This window comes from Cotesia typhae, unplaced genomic scaffold, assembly GCF_013202065.1.
Source record: "Cotesia typhae breed Kobodo isofemale line unplaced genomic scaffold, CoteBio_Ctyphae contig_123, whole genome shotgun sequence".
Taxonomy (NCBI): Eukaryota; Metazoa; Arthropoda; class Insecta; order Hymenoptera; family Braconidae; genus Cotesia; species Cotesia typhae.
In genome coordinates this window covers 1,997,750-2,022,478 of record NW_027423715.1, presented here as the reverse complement: position 1 = coordinate 2,022,478, position 24,729 = coordinate 1,997,750, and the positions used below count along the sequence as shown (strand labels likewise).

General features: G+C 30.7%; 1 protein-coding gene across 6 annotated transcripts in view; it reads right to left on the bottom strand.

Moving 5' to 3' along the window:
• Fhos (Formin homology 2 domain containing) overlaps positions 1-24,729 on the bottom strand; it is a 133,358-nt gene that overhangs the window by 69,902 nt on the left and 38,727 nt on the right. For all 6 annotated transcript variants that reach the window (XR_012480243.1, XR_012480246.1, XM_074252144.1 and 3 more), the window contains one exon: positions 4,225-4,334. Coding sequence is in view for 4 of the 6 variants with exons in the window: in XM_074252144.1 (XP_074108245.1) it covers positions 4,225-4,334 (110 nt within the window). In the remaining 2 variants the exon portion in view is untranslated. The remainder of the gene's footprint in view (positions 1-4,224; positions 4,335-24,729) is intronic.

Sequence of the window (24,729 nt, the reverse complement as noted above, 5' to 3'; positions counted from 1 at the left end):
CTTGTCCATCAATTCGCCAAGGAGTAGTTTTTCCTCGGCGTTCCTGATGACGCTCTTAAATTCCTCCTTTCGGAGTTCCATAAGAGCGTTTATTTCTCCAAGACCAAGGGTTCTTGCCGCATATATTGCTGCCTTATACAAGAATGACCCCTTATGTTCATTTTCATGTTTATGTACAATTTGCATAAGAAAGTCATCCTCGTCTGCAGTAAAATTGACAACTTCGTGTGTTAAACCCAGGACCAAACGGTCGTGAAGCCGCTCCAAACTCTGCAAACCTCTCCCACCGATGGATCGGGAGAGGTATAATCTGGCGACTGATGAATTGGGGTGCATGCTCCGATTCATATTGATGATCTTACGGGTTTTGATGTCGAGATCTCGTAAATCCTTTCGGGCCCATTTCAGGACACCGAAAGTGTATAGTAAGACTGGGACAGCGAGCATATTAGTAGCTGAGACTTTGTTTTTGCCGGAAAGTTCGGAGGACCAAATTTTCCGGAGTCTCCTAACATACTCGCTCTGGAGAGTTGCTCGGACTTCAGAGACCGCATGCATGCGGTGCTCTTCCATTCCTAGATATCTATACAACTCCCCGGCGTCTAATTGTCTTAAGACGCTCCCATCCACTAACTCGACATCATCACCAGTATCAGAGCACTTACCCCTCGCCAGATGTACGACCGCACACTTGTCCAACCCAAAAGATATTCCGACATCTCGTGTGTACTCTGCTACGATGTTGAGGGCCGCTTGTAGATGATCTTTATCAGCACTATACAGCTTCAGATCATCCATGTAAAGCAGATGGGTAATCGAATAGTTTCGATCACCCGGAGGCCCCACAGAGTACCCACGAGTTTTACGGAGAGCAACAGATATAGGCAGCAGTGAAACGCAAAACAGCAGAGGGCTCAAGGAATCACCTTGGAAGACCCCCCGTTTATACTCTACAACTCCGGTTACGTGCAATGCATTTCCACTTCCAATGTGAAAACGCGTTCGCCAGAGCTGCATTGTACGCCGAATGCATTCCACTATTTCCGGATTGACTCCCAGGCATTTGAGTAGATATAAAATCAACTCATGAGGAGTTGAGTCAAATGCCTTGCGATAGTCAATCCAAGCCATTGACAGGTTGCGTTGATAGTAGATCGCATCTTGTAAGATGCATCGATCCACTATCAGGTTCTCCTTGCAACCTGACAGGCCTCTTTTACTGCCACGTTGTTCATATATCTGTTGCCATACAGGCTCTATCTGCTGCAAGATACGGTTATTTAAAATTTTTGTAAAAATTTTATAAACCGCATTCAAGCAGGTGATAGGCCTGAAATTCTTAGGGTCAGACAAGTCACCTTTTTTAGGTATCAGTACGGTTCTCCCTTCTACAAGCCAGTTCGGAATCGGATCGTCAGCTCTAATGTACGATGTAAATATGCGGGCCAGATGGAGGTGGGTAGAAGTAAACTTCTTCCACCAGAAGACATTAATGCCATCTGGTCCCGGGGCAGCCCAATTTTTGCTGCCATTTAGAGCTGAATGAACTTCATCCACACTGACTGCAGGGCTCTCTTCATCAGCATTCTGCCGACGGTGTTCCCGACAGAATGCTTTGAAGTCGTGCAGAGCTGGAGTATTGGCGTTCACGTTTGGTTGATCTCCATATAACTCAGTCCAAAAAGCTTCCACCCGCTCAGGTGTTGGATAAGTTTATAAATAATAATAATAATAATAAATAATAAGATTATTATTATTATTATTATGAAAATTTGATTAGATACTACATTTTTTCACAAAGACAGGATCTAGTTAATTATTGAAATCTCGAAATAAATTTCATAAAACAATAAAAATATAATTAAAAAAAAAAAAAGGATTAAAATGATACAATACAAATAGTTAATTGTCAATTAACATTCATCTTACCGAGTTAACTCTCTTTTGTTGTATTCAATCTTAATGGTTTTATATCAAATTATCAGGAAACATTAATTCCATTAAACAAGACGAAGAATGAAAGGAAGGTTACAACCCACCGAACTGATTTGAATATTTTGTGTATACCTCGGTAGCTACGTTTATTCGATTATGCAAGTACAATTAAATATTGATTAATAATTATATTGTTTTAATCTAATATGTATCATGACTCTGACGGAATGAATAAATGCGATTATGTTATAAGTAATTTAAGATTCTACTAACAATGACGGATAAAAAAAAAAAGAGTCGAGTAAATTGAAACTATTAAAATTAAATGGTTGCATTTTTAAATTATTCTGTGGGTAATTAAATGAATAAATAATGAATTATATTTACACGATAATAAAAATATTATGAGATGTAAATTGTTGAGATGCTTTTATCATTTACCCGCGATTCTCTACTGAGTTAAGTAATTGCCCGGCAACAAAAGCACGAAAAAGTTGCAGAATAAATTTTATAAATTTAAAGATAAATAAAAAACTTAATAACAACACGTTTATGAAAGTAAACTCATTAGATGAATTATAAAAAAAATATTAATAATAAAAATGAAAGAGAAAAACAGTCTTACAGCAGCATCTCTTTTATCTGGGACTTTTTCAATTTACCGTAAAGTAATTGAGATGAAATATTGAAAAAAGCTTAAGAAACTTTTTAAAATTTAACATCAAGTACATTTTCCGTCTCTTTCTATCTTTTTCTATTTATATATAAAATAATAATAAAAAGTTATAAATATAGTTGACGCATAAAAAGCATTAAATAAAAATGATGAAAAATATGGTTCCTCCTTAATACTCTACTTTTATAAAATCAATACTACATTAAGTATAATTCAAATCCATATTGGAGTACTACGTCTATAACAATATTACACTTTTATTTTCATTGCTTGTTACGGTGACATACTTGGAAAATCAAAAACTCACGTTTCAACACTTCAAATAAAAATTCCATCACATGCAATTTCTTTCAAAAAAATGTGAATTTTTTTTTTAAATAAAAAATTATCATAAATCTGTACTCTTTCCAACTTTCAATAACCCACTTTCAATAATAAAAAAATGTTTTTAATTATTTTTCTATGCCAAATTGAAAAAATTGCAATGAAATAAATTTTTGTATTAATACTCTGCAGAAATTACTGCACTTTTTCATCATAAAAATCCTAATTAAAATTTAAACACTCATATTTCATTTTATTTTTTATTTTTATATTGCAATAATTGATAATAGAGTACCCAATACTCCCGTTGAGGCCATATAATAATAAAAATCAACAACTAAAAATCACGTAAATCAATTATTTGTTTAATTTAAACAAATTAATAACGAAATAATTGGAAAAAACGAGCACAGAGAGGAAGAAAAAAATAGTTACATGGACGACAAAAGCACACTCGTAAGGTCGTAGATAAATTTTACTCACAGACGACCAATAATAGATATATATACATATACAACATATATTCCAACATGAAATTGGCTAAATTTAAGCAAACTCGCGTTCATATCCCAGAGCGGTTACCTGCTTTAATTACCTGCGACGCCACTCGCAGTTCATCCTATTCCGAAACGGCGATACTAATTCACTGGAGAGATTTTCGCTCACGGGCATCGAAACATTCGTTAGTTTGCTATTATATGGTCTACGAGTAATGTAATGTATATATGTACATATATATACACGGAGGAAATACAATTCGAGAACGACGTAGATAGGGCTGAGACGATGAACGTGGAACTCAGTACTTTGTTATGGATTATAACGATAATATTTACATTAAATCACAAAATAATCTTTAGGATTATAACATATTATCCTTTATTCTCGATGTTTTAATGTGAAAAAATGTGATGCGATGAAAAGGGATAAGATTAAAGCCGTGACTGAGTTTTAAAAGCGCTATGAAAAATTAAACCAGCTATAATATAATAGTTCAAATATCACCCACACATATAATGCTAGCTAGCTGCTAGTGTGACGTCAAAATTGGTACCGAGTTCGCGGGCATTTCAAATGGCTTTTCTACGTGAGCCTTTTCTCATCTAAGGGCTCCAGGCTACTCCTATTTCTAGCTACTCCCTACATTGGGTGGCTTTATTATATATTAGAGGTATTACATAGGTACCGAGAGGAGAAAACCAGCTGAAAGTTTGGCTTGTCGCTTTGCCAACCGAGTATCGATTACAATATTTTACTTTTTATTTGTTTGTTTGTTTTTAAGTACTCACTTTGTCTGAAAGCCTTCGAACTCCTCTTGTTGCTCGCTAATAGACGCTTCCAGATCGAGGTAAGCTCCGTAGTCCCCATCTTTATAAAGTTGTAATGCCGTATCGTCCAACTATAACAAAAGAAACCCTTATTTTTTAGTGTTATCATTTTTTTTAATTATGCTAAGTACTTTCAATATTTTTACTTTTTATTCAATTTTTTTATAATTTCATTTTTCTCAACTTCTAAGTTTGTTTTAATTAGATCGTTAAAGTGTACGTCGTTTTTTTTTTTTGAAACTTTATGAAGATTGTAATTAAAAAAATTTTTTAATAATAATATTTTTGTATTATTTATAATACAAAAGAAAAATTTTTGAATATGGCTTAATATGTCCATATAAAGTCTGATAAAAAGGTCATATCTGACTTGATAGGCTCGTATATAAATTGGTATGACCGAAAAAAATTTTTTTCACGGTTTGCAGACAAGTATGACGATTTTAATTTACAAATGTAATTATTGATAAATTGAACATCTCCAAAATCCGATAATTTTTCTTATTTGATTGGATTAAAAAACTGAGCACTCTCATTCCAATTTTATCGATGGCGAGATAGATTGATTAAAATTTTTTGGTAAAAGCATTCGGGAACGAAAATTAGCAAACTACTTGGTATTTATACATTAAGAATCAGTAACCAAAAAAGAGTAAGTTAGTCCGTAGTTTGTCACAATATCTTATATTTTTCAGAACCGTAAATCAAAAAGTCGCAGGACCGCAAATTGTGCGGTCGCTCCAGGCAACTTTTTACATTTCATTGTGGTCGGTGGTCGAGGACAATCAATCAATTTTTTTATCACATAGTATATAGAAGTGGATCGATTGGTTCCACTCTACTCTCCATCTCATATCAACTTGTTCAGTTAGCTCTCCTCCTCTCCTCTCTAATGCTCATTTTCCCCATAATACACACACACATTTAATTTAAAAAACATACCTATGGGGATTTTACTGTATACAATACCGCGATGCTAATAAAATGCAAGTTAGTTATGTATTCGTTTCGATGTATATTTCTCAAAATGAGAACTCTTCCAAAAATAAATATTGGTCATACGAGTCCGTACATGTAGTGCATACTATTACTTTTTCTATTATTATAACTATAACTATAATAATAACTTTTTGTTGCATACACACATAAAAAAAAGTCATTTTTTTTTTTTTTTTTCAATAGTTAATAAACTACTTTCATAAATTTTTCAAGAGGTCAAACATTAACCTCAATTGCACATTGAACAGTCAAAAGTTTGTCCGATAGTTTGATGAAAAACAAATAGAATATTCAAATATTTGAGGTTTAATTTGCCAAACAAATAAAATTTCAGTTTATCTTTAATTCTGTTCAGCTAATTTTAATCGACAATGGACTCATCAACAAATTATTACCAGTATATACTATAAGTAGATTGAATAAAATAAGATAAAAAAAAAAAAAAAAAAAAAAAAGTAAAAGAGCTTTTGTTTTTTCTATTATAGTCTTCATCTTTTCTCTTTATCTTCATCTTACTATTTCTATTCTTTATAAATGGAAAAATACTCAGACGACCGGAAGACGTCGTGAGCAAAAAATCAAGACTAAAAAATGAGAGAGCATCGACTTAAAGATCTCATTGAGTGCGTCGCATTGAGATACTCAAGTTGTCGCTGAAAAATAAAAGCTCCAGCTTGAATCTCTAACTATAAGATACAAGATATAAGATGAAATGGCAAGAGCAAGAAAAAATCCCAAATGAGAGATAAGAAAAGAATGAAAATGTGAATGTGTGAGAGTAGAAGAGGCACTAAGAAAACAAGGAGAAGAATACTAAGTCCACTAAGTGACCTATATTTCTATAAATTTTTGTTTCAAAATAACCACGAGCTACTGAACTCTTGCGCATTTAACCAGAATTTTATTTAAATGCTTCTATTTTTATTATAAAAAATTTTTTTTGACTTTGGAAAAGAAAATTTTGAAGTTATAATTAAAAAAAATTTATTTTTTTTGAATAAATGAAAAAATAATTTATTAATTAATATTGTTGCAATTTTTGAAACCAACTGAATAATTGAATTCTTGATTTTTAACTGCAAAAATAAAATATGATTCACACACTAAATTTAATTGAGCAAAAAACACTCGCGTGACTCAATTAAAAAATTGAAGCATAAAATTTTCGTAACTCAAAATTTTTAATTAAATATTTGATATGACTTTGACGTCAGCCTATGACGCGATAAATTATTTAAATATTTGATTAATTCCGAATTTTTTAACAAAAAAAGATTCATTTTAATTTTATAACACGAACTGGACATTAATTTTCAGCAGATATTACGCTGATTAAACGAATTTATGGAGTAATAAAAAAAAATAGTGTTAACATTGAGTGTAATGTGCAATAATTACAATAAAAAACGATGCCATGAATCTGATATGAAATAAAATAATGAATTTTATTACTATTGTTATTATTGCATAAAATGTTTACACAAGCCCACTTGTCTTCATATCTGATAATCTTGTGAAATTTATATACAAAATTAATAAATCATTATCTTATCGTGTAATTGAATATACTCATACTCATACACCCGGTCGTGGTCTCAAATTTCATTCTTGTAAATATACCTATTGCGCCCAAAAATTTCTCTTTCTCTCAATTTACCATCTTGTAATCTCAGGGAAATTTAATATAACACACTGTATAACGTACGTGTTAAAGTCACGTTTCAAATAACCTGTTTTTCGTTCATTTTATTGTCAAACTATATCTTATAAAAATAATAATATCACAATAATTTGTCCAATCCCTTAAGTGATAAAAGTTTCCAAGTTAATCGTAAAAAAACTCGCTCCTTAATTAGACATTAAATTAACAAGAACAGCAAAAGTTCTTTGCTCTATAAAATTAATGAAAAAAAAAAAAAAAAAAAAAAAAAAAAAAAATCTTAATAAACACACGTCAGGAGTATTTACGTAGATAAATTGAAAAATATGAACCTCGTAACCCGAGTAAAATCTTATAAAACCATCTTATATAATTTTACCATGACCTGAATTTTCATGACAACAAACTTGCATTTTTATTCCATTCTATTCCATTTTTTATTTTGTTAATACTTTTGTTATTATTATTACTATGATTATGATTAATAATTTACTTTTATCTGGCCGGTGAAAATTTCAATAATTTGCCGGCATTATCTTCCATTTCCATGCACGTTCCAGTTTAAACCTCGTCGGCATATTACGAACTAAACCGGGAGGAAAAAAAAATGGGGTATCATAGCTGAAAATAATAACATGTAATATGCATTGTTTTAGATTTCAGGAGATAGAATAGAATAGAATACGTAATCAATGCTTATATTACTCTATTTTCTTATATTGCTGTTGTTAGTAGTACTTTTACATTTTCCATTCTACATTTTGCATTATTCCAACCTCATTAGATATTTTGATGACAGTGTATGAAGCCGCGGCGGTAACATAACAGGGAAAGTGTACTAGTGCACAGCTAGACTGAAACTATAAATTCCGGTGTTTTGTGGTTTTAGACAAAGTACTTGGGTTCAAAGGAGACTCTTGACTTTTGGCTCCGATATTATGTAACGATTCGACCGTGATAACCTCCCTAGTAACCTTTGACGTATGACAGGGATTTTTAAACTTGGTGGTTATTAATAATTAGCCGACTGTTGTTTTAATTTATGACAATCGTTATTGTTCCTATTGTTTTATGAATTTATTTGGAAAATTATTAATGACATTTTACATTAATATTTTATTTAATAAATAAGTTAGTATTCTTGTGAAACATACCACCATTTAAATAAAAAAAGCCCGCCAAAAATAAAAATTAAAAAATCTATTTTAAAAATGACATCCCATTCTATCAAGTGTATGATAAAATAAAACGAATTGATTTTTTAAGACGACTTTAAATGTATCGAGAGAAAGATGATTGGATTAAAACTTTCGAATACAGAACAACTGACATCATGAAACTTAAATACTCAATTTAACGCTGTGTGCATGAAAACTTTGGACTATCTCTCGCCACCGATAAACTGTCGCGGAACTATTTACTGCTATTAAATTCTAGCATTTTTTTTTTTAATGTTATATACATTGTTTACTAAAAGTAACATTGTCTAAATAGTTTTTCCGGATAATTTGATATTTCTTTATCAATTAATCAATTAAAAATGTTTTTTAAGGTAAATAGCGTTAAAGAAGTTAAAATAAAAAAAAAACAAAAACAACCAGTAAGGTAAAATATAAAACCACTTGGTACTCATAGCCAGTACACACGATACCAGCGATTAAATAGGCGGATACATTACACACCTAACTTACTACCATAAAGCAACAGTATACTAATACTTGGTCAAGTAGTGCTTACAACTTGACCACGTAAATACATACTTAGAACTACTTACACACTCACCTATCCATATCGTACCCGTAGTCGGCACAAGTAGACTTAGACACGTATATCATGTTGTTCTTTTCGGTTTATAGTTGCTTCACGCTCGAACGCGAGTGCAAGTGCAAGTAAACACACTGACACGAGAAAGCAGTTGAAAGTAAAACCAAATATCATTTTATTTGTTTTGTTTCACTGCCTATACTTTAACGCTTCTTAATTTATCTAATTACCACTCGGTAATACCTGATAACAACAATAAACAACAATTATCTAAGGATAATTACTCTCAACTTAATTACCTCTCATAAATAAAAATTTCAGTCAGTAATTATCCATTTTAGCAGATAAAAATGAAAGGCAAATAGACAGATTCTGAAATAATTTAAACAATTAAAGACAATATTATAATTTATAATTTCTATTTACCACACAACAACGCAGTTATCAGCATACAGCATGTTTGCGTTTAGTCACGTGGGCTTAAATAATCCACGACTGGAATCGGAGGTTACAAAGCACGAAACCGATAACAATTTCATTGCGGATGCACTCGAGCCGAGAGAACGTGAATCCTGGATGATCGCGGTTAGTTTTCATGAGATCGCTGAGGCTGAGCCTGAGAAGAGCAGGGGTAGGAAAAGTTATTGGAATTTGTATTAGTATTAGTGATAGTACTATTACTAGTTACGGTAAGAGAACTCAAACTAAACACTTAAACTACGAGCCCAAATCTGTATATCCGTATCTACAAGTTAACTCTCAACTCCTTTTCTTCCTATCCCATTGTGTGCTACATCTGCATTTACGAACGTAGCGCACCGCAATACAACCTCACTTCGAGTATTAGGATTGCTATTAGGAGTTTAAAGGTGTAAGTGGTGTAAGATTCCTTAGTTAACAGGTTCAGAGGGTAACTAGATATTGGGTATAGCGAACCGCGAGGTTATACAGTCCTTTTAGGTGTTTAGTTAGTATTTTTTCAATCAATGTCTCGTGAAAGAATTTTCTGATAAGGCTATTGATTTTATGAAGGTAAAAAATAGTTTATTGAAATTGTTAAAATTTGTTAACAAAATTGGTTTAGCTCGTTATTGAATTAAAATACCAATATCAGATAAGCTCTTCAGCTGAGTAAAATATAATTAATATTTTAGGAATTAACTCTCTTATAAGGAGACAATTAAGCGCTTATTCGCCCTCTATCGGAAATTTTTAATACTACTATTAATTAAAAATTACATATTGGTTTTAAATCCGATATAGAGAGTAAAAATATTTATTGAAAAATAATTATTCAACATATGGTTTCGATATATGACCATAAAAAACTATTAAGTGATGTATAAATATTTTAAACTATATCAGAAAGCATTTTCACGAGATCAAAGATAAATAAAAGATTAAAAATTAAAAGTTAGAGAATTTGGTGATTAGAGCATCGTCTGTTAAAGTGAAGTGAGGCTTTCCTATTAGGATCATGAAAGGATAAAGATCCGGGTGGTAATGCCCGGCGTTAAACTCCTCCTACTTCAACACTTGTACTTAAAGTATATAACGTGTAGTGTGCTTTTCCCTAATATAACCTCTCGTTGATAGGATATAGTTGTATAGTTGTATAGTAGTATGCTTGTAGAGTTGAATAGTTGTATAGCAGTGGGGCATGCCTCGGTGCACCCCAGAGCTCGAACTATAGAACCTCTTTATCCTCAAGCTCATTCCCGTCCTCTTTCATCTGTTAGGATGTTACCATACCAGGTACATACCTATTTACCCCGTGCACTTATCCGTGTGAACAGAACAGTATCGGGAACCTGCAGACGGGTGTAAACCTTCCATAAACCCTACTTGTTATTTTAGATGCCAGTAGACAATGAAAGCTCGATACCGTGGAAGCTTTTTCACGTTATTTTAACTTTATTATTATTATAAGTAGACGTAAAGGTGCTTTTTTCATTCAACCCCGTTTCATAAGCTTCACACTTTTGTGACGAGCTCCACTTCGGAGTAGAGGGGTTTTAGGGGTAGTCATATAAGCACATAAGAAAAAAAAAAGTATTTTGCTGTGCAAAGAAAAATACTTTTATTATTTTTATTTATTGTTGATAATAGTTTTAATTAGTTTACTCAATATTTAGGGATGATAATAAAAATTAATTAATTTGTCGATCATGATCATTGAGTTTTATAAAAAAAAAAAAATTCCAATTTAAAAATCAGAAAATTATTTTTGAATTTTTTTTTTTTATTTTCAAATTGAAATGTCTTCTGAACGCGTTGTTATTCATTTTCGACGCCGTTTTTAACCATAAAAAAAATGTGCAAGGTCTCAAGTCAATTAATAATAAAAATTATCTAAAAAAAAAATTTTTTTTTAACCAAACATTCAGCCGGAAAATTTGATTTTTAAAAATTGAGTTGAAATTAAAACTACAAAATATTTATTTTCAAAGCATCAAGTTAAAAAAATGTTTACTGAACATTCAGACTATTACTTACATTATATATAGTTAGCAGCTAACCAGGAGTGGAAAAGCACCACATCAGGGAAATGGTTGAAAGGGGATGAATAAAATAGAGAAAAAAATAAAAAAATCATTTGAGCCCTCGACTACGGAAAATGATTTGAACATGGCTGTATATGAGTGTGAGTACATAAAAATAGACGAGAAGAGAAGAGACGAGTATAAAAGAGAGAAGAGAAGAGAAGAGAAGAGAAGAGGAGAGTGTATAGTGTACTGTGAAAACCGGAAAAGCAGCCGGTCGTTTACGTTCACCCGCTGATATTTCAACGCGTCGAATCGTAACGAGCCCCTGCCCACCCTTGTTATTTATTACGCGCATTTATTCCCAGCACGGCATAGAATTACGAATAAACGAGGCGGTCAGATTTTAAATGATGTTCGTGCCACATAATACTCCTATCTAAACACTCATCTACCGTCAATCGTTTCAATAAAACCTTTTGATATTTTAATATGTTGTGTTATCTTGCGTTATGAAAGTATATGAGGTTTATACAAATTACGTTTTTTTCGGCAAGCACAATAACATTAATTACTAAATTTTGTAATATGTTTACCCAACTGATCTAGGTATGTTTTTTACTGCCACCGTTTTATTACTCTATTAAACTTTTCTCACCCTGATATATATCCTATTAAATTTAAGTAACAAAGCGGATTAATTAAAATGATGATGAATTTGGTAATTAATATTTTTAATGCTTCTCCTTTGTTCAGAACAGGAAAGTGAATTTTCGTAAGCCAGTTTTATGGTTTTAATTTTTAGTTGTTTTTGGGTAAAAGGTTTGAGCTTCACGGAGGTTAAACTATGGTATAAAGTAAAACTGCTCATTTTTTATGGGAAATAAACTATTACGATGAAGAGTACAAGGGAATAGATAAGAAGAAAGACATCTCATCTTGTTGGAGAGATTATGGAGTTCTGGGGTGAGGATCCTACTTCTGTTTTCGGACAGGATTTTCCTGGTTTTATTTGGAAAAGGTAAGAGGACGTTCCCTGGTGGCACCGTGATGGAACGTTGTATTCTTTGAGAAAGATCTATTATTTATTATTATTGTTATTATAATTCTTATTATGAGGAAAGCGATGCGAGAAATTTAGTAGAGGTAAAAGGTAAAACGAAGGGAATTCTGAATACAGCATTGGCTCTGGTATGCTAGAGTATTTCACGTAAAAGCACAAGTCAGCGAAGAAAAAAAGGAAGATAATTGAAAATAGAGAAATAAAGGTGTGTATGGATTAAATGAAGAGATGAATGGGGAATGGATCCAGTGGATGTACAGGGAAAAAAAGTCTGAAAAAATAAAAGAAAGATCTGTTGAACTAACAGTTTTAGTGCTATCAAATCATTACTATCAAATTAAAATTTTTAAAAGGTTAATTTTTACATTTTAAATTTACATTGAGAAAAATATAAATTTAGAATTAGAAAATTTGTAAATTTTACATTGGAAAAATGTAATAAAATTTTTACAAATCCATACCTATAAAATTACCAATTATTCTTTGTAAAAATACCATTAAATTTCCGTATAATTTTTACATAACCATCTCTGTAATTTTCACATATAATATTTTTTCCTGTAAAACTGTAAGGATAAATACAGAATGAAATTGCTTAAATTGAGACTCTTGTGATATTGGAAAAGTGTCTTGTTATCTACACAGAGAATTCATTGTTCGACATTCTAGATAATATTCTGAGTACTATGTTATTATATGACGATATATTTATGATATAAATTATGAATTATCTCCTAAATATTTACCAGTATATTTTGTTTGTACCATTTGTCATTTCTTATTATCAGGTGGTTGTTAACATTATTTTATTCATGGAGATATTGTCATTATTTTTTTTTTTTTTCAACCTTTTTTGAATAGAAAGTAGGGACTAATGTTATTATACATTGATAAGAGGAATTTTATTTTTAGTTTTTAATTTATGTGGATTGAATTCATGAGGTCTAATAATAGCCAATGTTTTTGATTTTTAACAATTATTTATAACCTTGTATAAATGTAAGCACAAAATTCAAACCGAATTTATTACTTCCCCAATTAGTTGATAAATCTTTCTCAGCAAATAAATTTCACCAAAATTCTACCTCGAAAACTATTTTATGTTAAACCTCTATAATTTTAGTGAAATTACCTCATAGACACGGGTTCTTTAACTCTTCTTATAAATCGATGACGCAACGGAATGTCGTAACCAAAAAAAAATTTACCGTCACAAATTAAACAGTAAAATATGAATTATAAATTGCAAAAACTAGCAATTGCAATTTTTAGAAACCCTTCAATCAATTCTTTATCATTTAAAAATTAAAAAGATCATAAATTATCACTTAGATTATTGTAATAATTTTTTTCGTCAAAAGACACTTGACAAAAGATAAATACCTACGTAAGCATAACTATAAACAGAAATAAAAATCGCAAGTACACAAATATATCTTTCCTTTAATGATTAGTCATGACAATTGAATGGGACTTGTCATCTATTGGCAATGAGGCTAAGCTAAAAACCGTACACGCGAGTGGGTTTGTTCACATACTATTTCATACATCCACCCGTTCATATATGTATAACCCATCTATATTTATATTTAAGTATATATATTTGCTATAATGTGTAAGAGTCGTTGGATTGTCTTGGATTTCTCGCCCACGTTTTTGAAATCTAGTGGACTTGGCTGGCCACCGTGACATTCTTGAGGATACTTGAGTATCCTGCTGAATACGTTAATTATACTCAAGTATCGAGGCTCCATCACACACTTATATACACATTAAACAACACACATTAGTACAACATTTTATTGCTAAAACATACTATTGTACTTTCACTCTTCCTGACCACGTCATCGATTCTCTTTCTCTTGTGAATAAATCAAATATTTATCAAAGAAAAATTTTTTTTAATTTTTAATAATAATAACAATAATAAAATTTATTGTTCCAGCATTTTTAGTTATGACAAAGCTGACAGGTTCAACTATTACGTAAATAAATAAAATGAATAAGACGGTGAGAAAAAAAAAAAACTAAAAAGGTGACAGACGTTATTGTTAAAAAGTATGAGCTCTCTACATCATCTGGCCCTTGTCCTGTCTCAAGTGGCTCTCCTCTCATTGTCACACGTTCTCACTATTTTTTACAATGCATAATATAAATACCGTGACTTGTTCTCCTCCGTTTACTTAAAAGCTTTACTTGCAGCGGCTCGAACCACGAAAATTGAGCTGTTAAATTATAAATTTTTTCTTCATCTCAATTTCTCTTTCTCTTTCTCCTCTTCTAGTAATTCCTTTCTCACTCAAATTTTTTACCCGACTCTCCACCTACACTACTGTTAGCATTATATCGCATTTTCTCACTCCACTCGACGGTCTCAGGATGTCAGACGACCGCCCGTAATCTCGTGTGCCAATTAACTCTATGCCACTCGAGAATAATTTAACGTAATTGCTGGAGCCAGTTCCATTGTTCATAAATCAAACCCAGCTTTTTTATTTGTCTCTAAAAAGCTTAGTTTTTTTTTTTTTAAATATATATTATATATATTATCTCTAATTTGACGTCTTTATGTTTATTTATTATTTTTAGTGTATCCGTAATTGAACACTTGTAAATTTCTCAGTTGATTTTCTCCGTTAGTTTGTTTTTTCCTTAATTAATGGTTAATACCTCTGTTCGTGATTTAGTGATTTCGGGGATCAGTGCGCTACCGCCCTATTATAAAAGTTATTATTTTTTATTGCCTTTAATTTAAATAAATTGGACATTATTTTTTAATGATTTTAAACATAAAAAATTTGTAAAGCAAATATTTTTATAATAATAAATTTTTTATTTAAAAAGTCAAGAAATAAAAAATATCCAACGAATATTGTCAATTTTTTTATTACTAAATTTTTATTCGTAAAAAAAAATTGATATTGAATAAATTATTCCTTTTTAAATAAAAATTTTAATTTTTATCACAAATTTAAATATCAAGGTTAAAAATTCGAAAGTCATAAATTAATCTGACATTTGACATAAACACTTCAGTCTAAAAGTTATAATCCACTTAATTAATTAGCAAAATTGACATTTAATCCTTGGAGACATAAATTTAAAATTCATACAGAACCAAGCGAAATGGCCTAGAGATCTCTGAGATTTATTAACTCATAAATAAATAAATAATTAATGGAAAATAATAATTAATAAAGTTTGAGGAAGATGTATGAGTAAATTAAGGTATACATAATTGATATAGATATAAATATAATATTTAATGCATCAAGAGGATGTACATCCCATAAAAAGCCCTTAAATGGAGTACAGGTATAAGCTAGCAGGAAGACAGGAAAGTACGAATGAAGGAACGAGTGTCTGTTGGTATTAGGGTAGATCAAGAGAGCTCTAGTATTAATCAGTGAACTTGACAGAAGAACCAAACGAACGAAGACGGGAAAAGTTTTCAAGAGAGCAGATTAATGCTGCGGTTAGTAAATGACGCCCAGAGGAAATTGCGGTAGCAGTTTTATAAATTATCTACCTCGATGAAATTGATGCGCGAAAGCTACTATGTTGTACACTCAAGTCAACTTTGTACTCTACACTCTTCACTCGCAACCCTACACTATTCCAGACTCAGACCGCACCGACATGCTCTTATTAATATATCTATGTTTTGTACAAATATACATGCAAGTGTGGGTGTAAAAGCTCTAAGATGGATGGATATGTATGTTGCTGCGTCGGAACTGAGTGAAATTTTATTACTGGTAATAGAATCATAGACGGAACACGATAAAAATAATCCTGTAAATATAACAATAATTTGTTACTTTTTTCAGGATTTGATTTATATTACCGCGTAAACTATTTTTGACTTGCTGCTTTTTATATTAAATTGTGAAATATTGCTTTTTCATATTATTATAAATGTATCAAGTTTTTTCAACGCATTCAAGGAAAATTTTTATCGCTGTAATTAATTTTATTTTTTGTAATTTATTACAAAATTATCTAAATAAAATTAATATAATGGAATTTTTGATAATAAATTAAATAAAAAAATAAAAAATCAATTTTTTTTTATCTCGAAGAAAAATAGTAAAAGAAAGCGTAATTGGAAAAAATAATTAACAAAACTTTTCCAATAATTTGATGATGCAATAAAAAGCTGGTCTATAATTAAAAATAAGTTTTAACATGCAATTACTAGAACTTTTTGATGACATTTAGTGGATCAAAGAGAATATATTTTTTTTTTTTTTTTCAAATGATATTAGTTTTATCAAAGCGGAAATTAATAACAAAAAAATTAAAGGCTAATGGTTTTTGACAATAAAAATTGTTTTATCGCTAGAGGTTTAAATTCTGTGACGAATAGAGTGCGGTACTAGAGGTAGTACGAAAATTTGACATTTTATCACTTTCGCGGAAATATTCACACGTGATTTAACAGGGATTGCAGCGGTGAGAGCTTAAAATAGTTTTAAAAATTCTTGCCGAAAAGTAAATAAAAATAAAAAGGTTGCGCATGATAATGGGTGAATAAAATAAAATAAAAGGTAAAATACAATAATAGCCACGCAACGAACTGCATCGAAATTGCTTAACTTTAACAACCAACAATTGAGTTAACAGTTAACTTAAAGTGTGTATATAATGTAGACAACAATCAATAAACTCTCGCAAGCAGCAATCAACCGCACTACACTAACACTTGGTCTTCTCTTCTACATCTATTGCAGTCTGTAGTCTGTAGCATATAGGGTGTAGTTTGTAGTCTGTAGGCTTTGTTGCGTCCTAATTGTTGGCAACTTTTCCTAACAGAAGTACAGTTTGACCCTCGAACTGGAAGAGAGACTACGGATTTAGTTCAAGGTACTTTTAACTTTGCTAAACTACTATGTACACATGTATAAATTTATAAACATAAATATATATAAACACATAATTTAATACATCTAGGACGTTACGGTCGACCTTACGGAACGGGATGCGACTCAATCGCTCGTAACGAATCTTGGGATCAAAGACCTTATACTTATACATTCTTTTCCACATCTACTGTAATAATGCAATAGCAACAATAACAATATATTTAACGTCTTGCTGAAAAAAAAAATTTTATAATCACCGGAAATGCTATTTCCACTTGTAATTGTATTTTATTGTTTACGCGTTTTTTAAATTTTTTTTTTTTTTAAGAATGATAAGTGGCGATAATTGGAGTAGTTAGTGTTCGATTTTTATTATTTAGAATATCTTAGATTTTAAATTTCATGTTTTTTTTTTTTTTTAATTTTTAATTAAATGAGATTTCATTTTAATGTTATCTTTACGATAACTCAGAGCTGTTGAATTTTTTTTCTTTTTAACAAATTAGAAATTTACCTAATATTATCAAAATATTTTTTTTTATCATTTTTATACTCTAATTATGTAGCTTTTACATGTATTTAAAAAAAAAAAATATTTATATTATTTCGCACTGATAAAAAATGAACTTTTGTTCAAGAAAAAAATTTTTTCAAATACATTAAAATTTTTCACGATTAAATGACAACTAAAGCCATTATCATCAATTTGACAGAGTATAAACGACACATTAGAGACGCGAGAAACTTGATACGAGTAGAATAATAATGATAATAATAAAACATCAACGATAGAAGAATAGTAAACTGCAGTGTTACGGATAATAACACAACAAATAAATAATAAGTTTGTTTGGTGTTATGGGTTTTAAAAAAATCCGCGTGGGACGTGGGACGCGTGTGAACTTCGGCGGAGGCCTCATGTCCTTAATTAAGTAGATTGCACTCTGGGAGGTATTGTGTAGAGAACTCGCGTGATAGAGCCAGAGCCAGGTAAGCGTATGGAGCGTTTAGTGTTTAGTATTTAGTTATAAATATAAATATAATATGAGTAAATGTAAATGTGTGTACTCTATAAATCTTGAGTAGGTATATAATATATAATAGTGTGGATAGTTGTATTAATCCATACGGGTAAGGGGAGTAGGATATGACATTTACCTCATGAGGCAGGAGGCATACCAGCGATAGCGGTACATGCACCAGACGTTTAGCCGTCTTAATGGAGTCTGGCGTTTAATGTCCGCTGGCTGTGACACACTCGGGCTTGGGCTCTAATGCAAGAAAAGGCAAGAGCAAGAAAAGGCTTCGTGAAACGCGAAAACGTCTAATGTCTAATGCCTGCCCGTCCAATGTCTAACCGTCTTAAAGTCGAGCTTATAACGTCTGTGTTTAGAGTTTAGATAATATATAGTACGGAGGAGCGCCGAGTTCTATAAGCTTGGATTGAATCGTGCATTGTCTTGATCACTCATTCTCATATGTGTGCCTACTTTTCTGGTTTATATCTAGTCTATTATTTATTGTGCTGCTTATAAGGATTGTTTTTTTTTTATTTTTAATTTAACATTTTTGTTGTTATTTTTTTTTTTTATTTTTAAATGAAAATTTTTAATATTTTATTTAGTAAAAAATTTTTTTTTATTGAGACTTTACTCAGCGAAAAAGTTTTAAATCAGTCTATAAATTTCAATAAATAAAGAAAAAACTTTTTTATATTCAACAATAATTAAATTACTTTAACAAGATTTTTTTTTTAATATTACTGATACTTATTTATGCTTTTTAATTTTATTGGCCAACTCGACATTTATTAATTCACTTGTTGATGTCCTACAATTGACATACGGCACACACAATATTCATTACTATCTGGTCGGTTACACATAACTAATTACTAATTACTATAATTTTTGCATTACAATACTCAAGAAAGACTTATTGCAATCAACATTTATTTTTTAAATATAAAATTAATGATTTAACTTCAATAGTTAAGTGGAATTTTACAATATTATTTCCGATAAAAAATCGATACTTAATTTTCTCTTTACCCAAGTAAAAAAAAAATTTCTAAAACGTTTCAACCTTTGACTCAACTATATAATGACAAGTAAATATAAATCACTCGGACATAAATAACCCGGCTTAAGATTAAGGTCAACTTTTGAACTCCATTTTCTCTGTATAAAAAATAATAGAATTAAGTTTTAAGCTCCGGCCATCAATTTGCACCGTCACAAGTTAAAACTAAAAACCGCGATAAAATTCTATCTCAAGTGCATGAGAAATTAAAATAATTTACGAAAGAAGAAAGTTGTTTAATAATTATCCAAACTATCAATAAAGTGGAATAATTACCGCTGAAACTTATAGAGTTTAATTAAATTTAAAAGTAATGTTAAATTTAATTGACACATTCGTTACAAATGCATTCAGCGGTTTATTGTATAAACGAATTTATCGCAATGACTTTTAAATAAAAATAAATAAAATAAAAAAATTCTATTCTAGACCGGCAATTCTCAATAATTAAATGATATAATAGCCAATAAAATACGCAATTTTCTTTGTAATAGATAAAATAACATATCGATATACTCTATTTGGAATCATTTGTCGAGTGAATTTCCATGTCGATTGATAGCCAGCCTGCATTTAGTCTCTATTAGAAGAAGTGAAAGCGATTGAATTACTTGACCGTAACCGTTTCTAATATGTAATAGTCAACGTGAGCGATATCAAACTACCACACGTTTATATTTACTTTATTTTTTTCAATACACAATACTACTGGCCATTTCTCATACGCCATCGGCAATAACACAAAACGACAAAATGATCGAATCGTTAAAAAAATAAATAAAAAATAGCAACGTAATAATCCACTGGACAATGTCTGTTATTGTTCTCGAAATATTCTCATGAACTTTTTCTGGCCGTCTTACCTCAACTCGGTTTCAGCTCTCAGCAATTAATATCTACGGATTTTATCGAGTTTTATTCAACCGAAAATAATTGTCCTCTTTTTTTACATTTTATTGTTATTATTATTATTTAATTTTTTGTTTTTATATCAAGATTATGTCTAAAAGATCAAAGATAAGAAAAAAATTATAAGACTCTTATCATTTTTTTATATCTTTAATATTTTGCCTAAAATAATAATAAGAATATAATTTTTGCATTTTTTGTTTATATCAATATTCTTACTGAAAGATAAAATTATACGGAAAAATCAATAAGCACTTTTCTCTAAAGAGAATTTAATTTACTGGAAAAATTAAAAATATTCATAATTTAAAAATGAATTTTTTTAAAACTTTTATATAAAAGAAAAATATTATTACAGTACTCCAGTTTTTTTTTTTTTTTTTTTTTTTTTCGACACTAGGATTATATTAAATTAAAGTATGCATTATTTGATTTAACAAACTTTTTCAGTCTGCATCGAAATAAAATCGGATGTAAGCTTAATATTGCAGAGTTCAAGAGATAGAAAGCCACGTGTCTTTGAATTAATGAACTAAATATATACTCGGTGAAAATGCCAGGTATCTGACTGTACTGCTTATGATGCTAATGTCGGCTCTTTACTTTGCATGACAATTACCTCAACAGGGGATGCGACGGTTCGCCCTTTTGTCCACGATTTTCAATTTTTTCACACCGAGACCGTAACCTTACACATTTACATTTATTATTTTATATTTATGTTTATATATACGTTCACAAAGTAGTTAAAAAAAATATTATATTTTCCACTGGTACCTAATTTTTTCAATTTTTTTTTTCTTTTGAGTTTAGTTATTCTTTTATCAACATGTGACAATCTTTCTTCATTTTCCTTGGACATTAGTTTTTAATATAATACACTCTATTTCCTGGGAACTAAGAACAAGAAAAGAAAAAAAATACATAAGATAAAGAAAGAAAGAAACCGGGTACTAAGAATATCCCAAAAGACGATGTAAAATTCATATCCACTTCCGTTCCTACTTATATTCTTTTCAACGCCGTAAATTTTTAATTTATCCTAGTCTTTTTAATCGAAGACGACGGCTAAAAGTACCTGAATCGCTAAATTCCCGCGGACTCGCGGGTGATTAATTTAAAAAGAGCTACTGATAAAAAATTTTTTTCATTTATTTTTCTATGTAACTTTGTTAAAAGTTTTATAATTGCAAAACGCTTATATACCTTAAGTATAAAAAGATAAAAAATAAGTAATAAAATTCCAACATTTTTATTACGTACCATAAAAAAAAGACATAATTTTCTTTTCTATCATCTATCACTAAGAAAAGAATACATTAAGTCAGAAATAATGTTGTCGCCTCCGACAAGCTTGAGACGAGACACGAAAAGAAGAAGCGATAAAATTTACATTGGCGTTATGATTTAAACGGACGGTGAATTTCACGCTTGAAGAGGTTACAGCTCTGATTTTATACACGAAAATGCCTGAAATTCTTGGGATGACTCCGCTCAGCAAAATTATGTCGAGTAGAATGAAAGTAAAGATACCTTGGGATAAAGATAAAAAAAAGGATCCTAATATAGGACTAAGAATAAGAATAAGGTTTTCGTGAATTTTTCGTTAAACAATGTAGACTGTACACTGTCGTAGGTCCAAGAGCCGGGGTGAAAAAGGACAAGAGGAAGTTTGAGTGAGGGAATAAATGGAATAGAATCTTAAGGGAGTTGAAAAAGACCCTGAATAAGAATAGTTGGGATCTTAGGTTAATAATATACAACGGAATAATAAATTAAGTAGCTAAATGTTAATTCAGAGTTTATAAAATATTATCAAGCCCTTGCGGGCTGTAGTAATGTGAAATAACAAAGAATTAATCTCTTGAGATTTTAATGTGGTTAAGGTGGTCTTGGGTTGTTGATGATCTAACGTAGGCCAACTTTGCCTCAAGATACTATACAGTATAGACCATAGTATGAGTATAGTTATATATAGATATGTATGGTTTAACTACAGTACTAAGCAACTACTACCGGTACAAGTTGGGTCTTATACTTTACTCCGGGTTATACGAATAAAGGACTTCCGTCTCGCGAGTGAGGCAACATCGTTGGCTTGAGTCCGGCCGCAAATAAATCGCGGCATTACTGAGAAAATACTTTTCTCTCAGTTTTTTGCACCAACATCAGGATACTGCACTCATCTTTTATCCTCCTTCTTTATCGTTTATCCCTTTATTTATTTATTTGTTCCCCTTATTTTTATTTTTATTTTTATTTTCATCCGGTGGTACGCTGTTGGATAAGAGATAAAATAAATAGATAAAGACTAAGACAAAGGATTTTAAAAATTGATTGTATCGATATAAATAAATACAAGGTACGAGGGTGCAATTTAGTGTGAAGAAGGTTAATGGTAAGAAAGATCGATTTAATATTAATGTAAAAAAAAAAAAAAAAAAATAAATTATTTATTAATTGAGGTACTATTTTGTTTGTTCATTAGGAATTTATTGGGAAAAATATGGAAAGAATATTGTAGAGACCTGAGAACCGGGACAAATTTAAGCAATGCAGGAACCACGTATGGGGGGGTTCGCGTACTCGTAAACTCGGGAATTCCGGGAAGTCGCATCACGTATCCAATTTTCCAGAGATCGAGTCGGGCGTGATATGGTCTGTGTAAGGATCTTGTATGTTGTATGTGCAGAAATGAATTTTCGGTAAGGGTGAAGAAAACACGCGTTCGCCTTTTATTTTTTTATCACGAGCTGGATAAGTATCTTTGGAATTCAGCTTCAGCTGAACCTCGGGCTTTTCTATCTGCGATCTTTACAGCCTAACAAATTTTATTATTATTATTATTATTAGTGTTAGGATTAGAATTAGTATTATTTTTTTTATGGAAATAGAAATGGAAAAGTCGACATTTAATTTGCGACTATTTATTGGTGCCTGGAGATTAGAGAGATATAAAAGTCTTATCAAGAAAATTAATCATTTGACATGATTATTGTTTTTTTGTCAGAAAATTTTTTGACAAACTTTTTTTAAGGGTTACTCAATATTTTAAAAAATTTCTAAAATAGTAAAAATAAAATTTTTTTGTTTTCAATTTTTTTTTTTGGTCGTATTTTTTTTTTTTTTTTTTTTAAGAAAATAATGTACAGATCTAGAAATTTTTTCACGGATTAATGCTTTAAATTAATTAATCAAAAATCAATAAATTCTTCATTATAACTCTGTTTAAGTGAAAAAATTGACAATAAATCAAAAACAATAAGTAGTCTCGAGAGTAACACAAATAAAACCAAGAGTTGAACTTAATCCTCATATTCAAGTGCAAGTACTTCTTGTACAATGCACAAGACTACTACAGAGCGTCAACATAGCACACAAATGATCTCTAGCTTTCAATTCTCGTACACTTAGTACTTCAATACAAGACCAACAACAATACAAACAATAATAATAACAACATCTGTACGTTGTCAATCTATACTTACACTCACACATTTATGCTCATTCTCATCCGCTTTACTTGCATTGCTCTAACTCATGAACTCTGAACCAGGGCACTGCGATAAATGGACGTGCTGCACGTGAGATTCTATGTCAAATCAATTCTCCGCATACTCATTACATTCAAAACAACTTTTCAACCATGTACATATTTCTTTACTGTTTTCTAAAATACCTCATTAAAAAAATTTACCTATTTGCATTTATTATTTAAATTTAATTACTCAAAATTTTCAGTCGTTTTAAATTTATATTGAAATAAACTTTGCTATAATTAAAATTAAAATTCGTTAACACACATATCAATTGGAATTTTTAAGTACAATACCAAAACAATGGAAAGTAACAAATAATTGAACGGAGACTTAAATTGACATACATAAAATCCTATCACAATTTCCTATCAGCCAATTAGTAGGAATGAGATTACAGTTGAAGATTAACTAGCAGCTTCCTGTGACGTTGCTTGACATTTCAGAGCCCCCGACTACTCGGCTTCTCTGGCCTGTCACAGGTAAGTAAACACAGAACAGCATATAACATATAATATATATCTATCCACTGCTTATGTATAAGAGCATTAGAGTAGTGCAAGGTGTCCCACGCGCAATCCAACTACATCCCTCTACTCTTACTATATAATAGCTATAAACTCGCTAACTGGTTATAAGCCAGACACACTACCACCATACCGCTCTACTCAACTATGTAAACGTAAAACTTGTACATATATAATATATAAAATATAATATACAGCAACGTATGTTCCAGGTATAGTACATATGAGTGTCTACATTATAGATATATGTTAAAGAGTTATAGCAAACTATTTCGTCTTTGGTCTTATGCTCACTCATCCGTCTCCACGGTGAACTCAGAGATCTATGACCTAAAACATTTACTACTTCCACCATTACTACTACAACTACATCTGCTATTCCGGAGGGTGTATCTGTACTTCACACACTCAAAACATTCTCCGCGTTAAGCTATTTATTAAGTAATCCTACTCATAAAACTCGATAATTATTTACGAGCTTTAATATTTTAATTAAATATTCAATAGCAATTTGAATTTTAAATACCTTCAATCCCCATATAACCGGTAGTAAAATTTCATTCATTGGGTGCTACGTT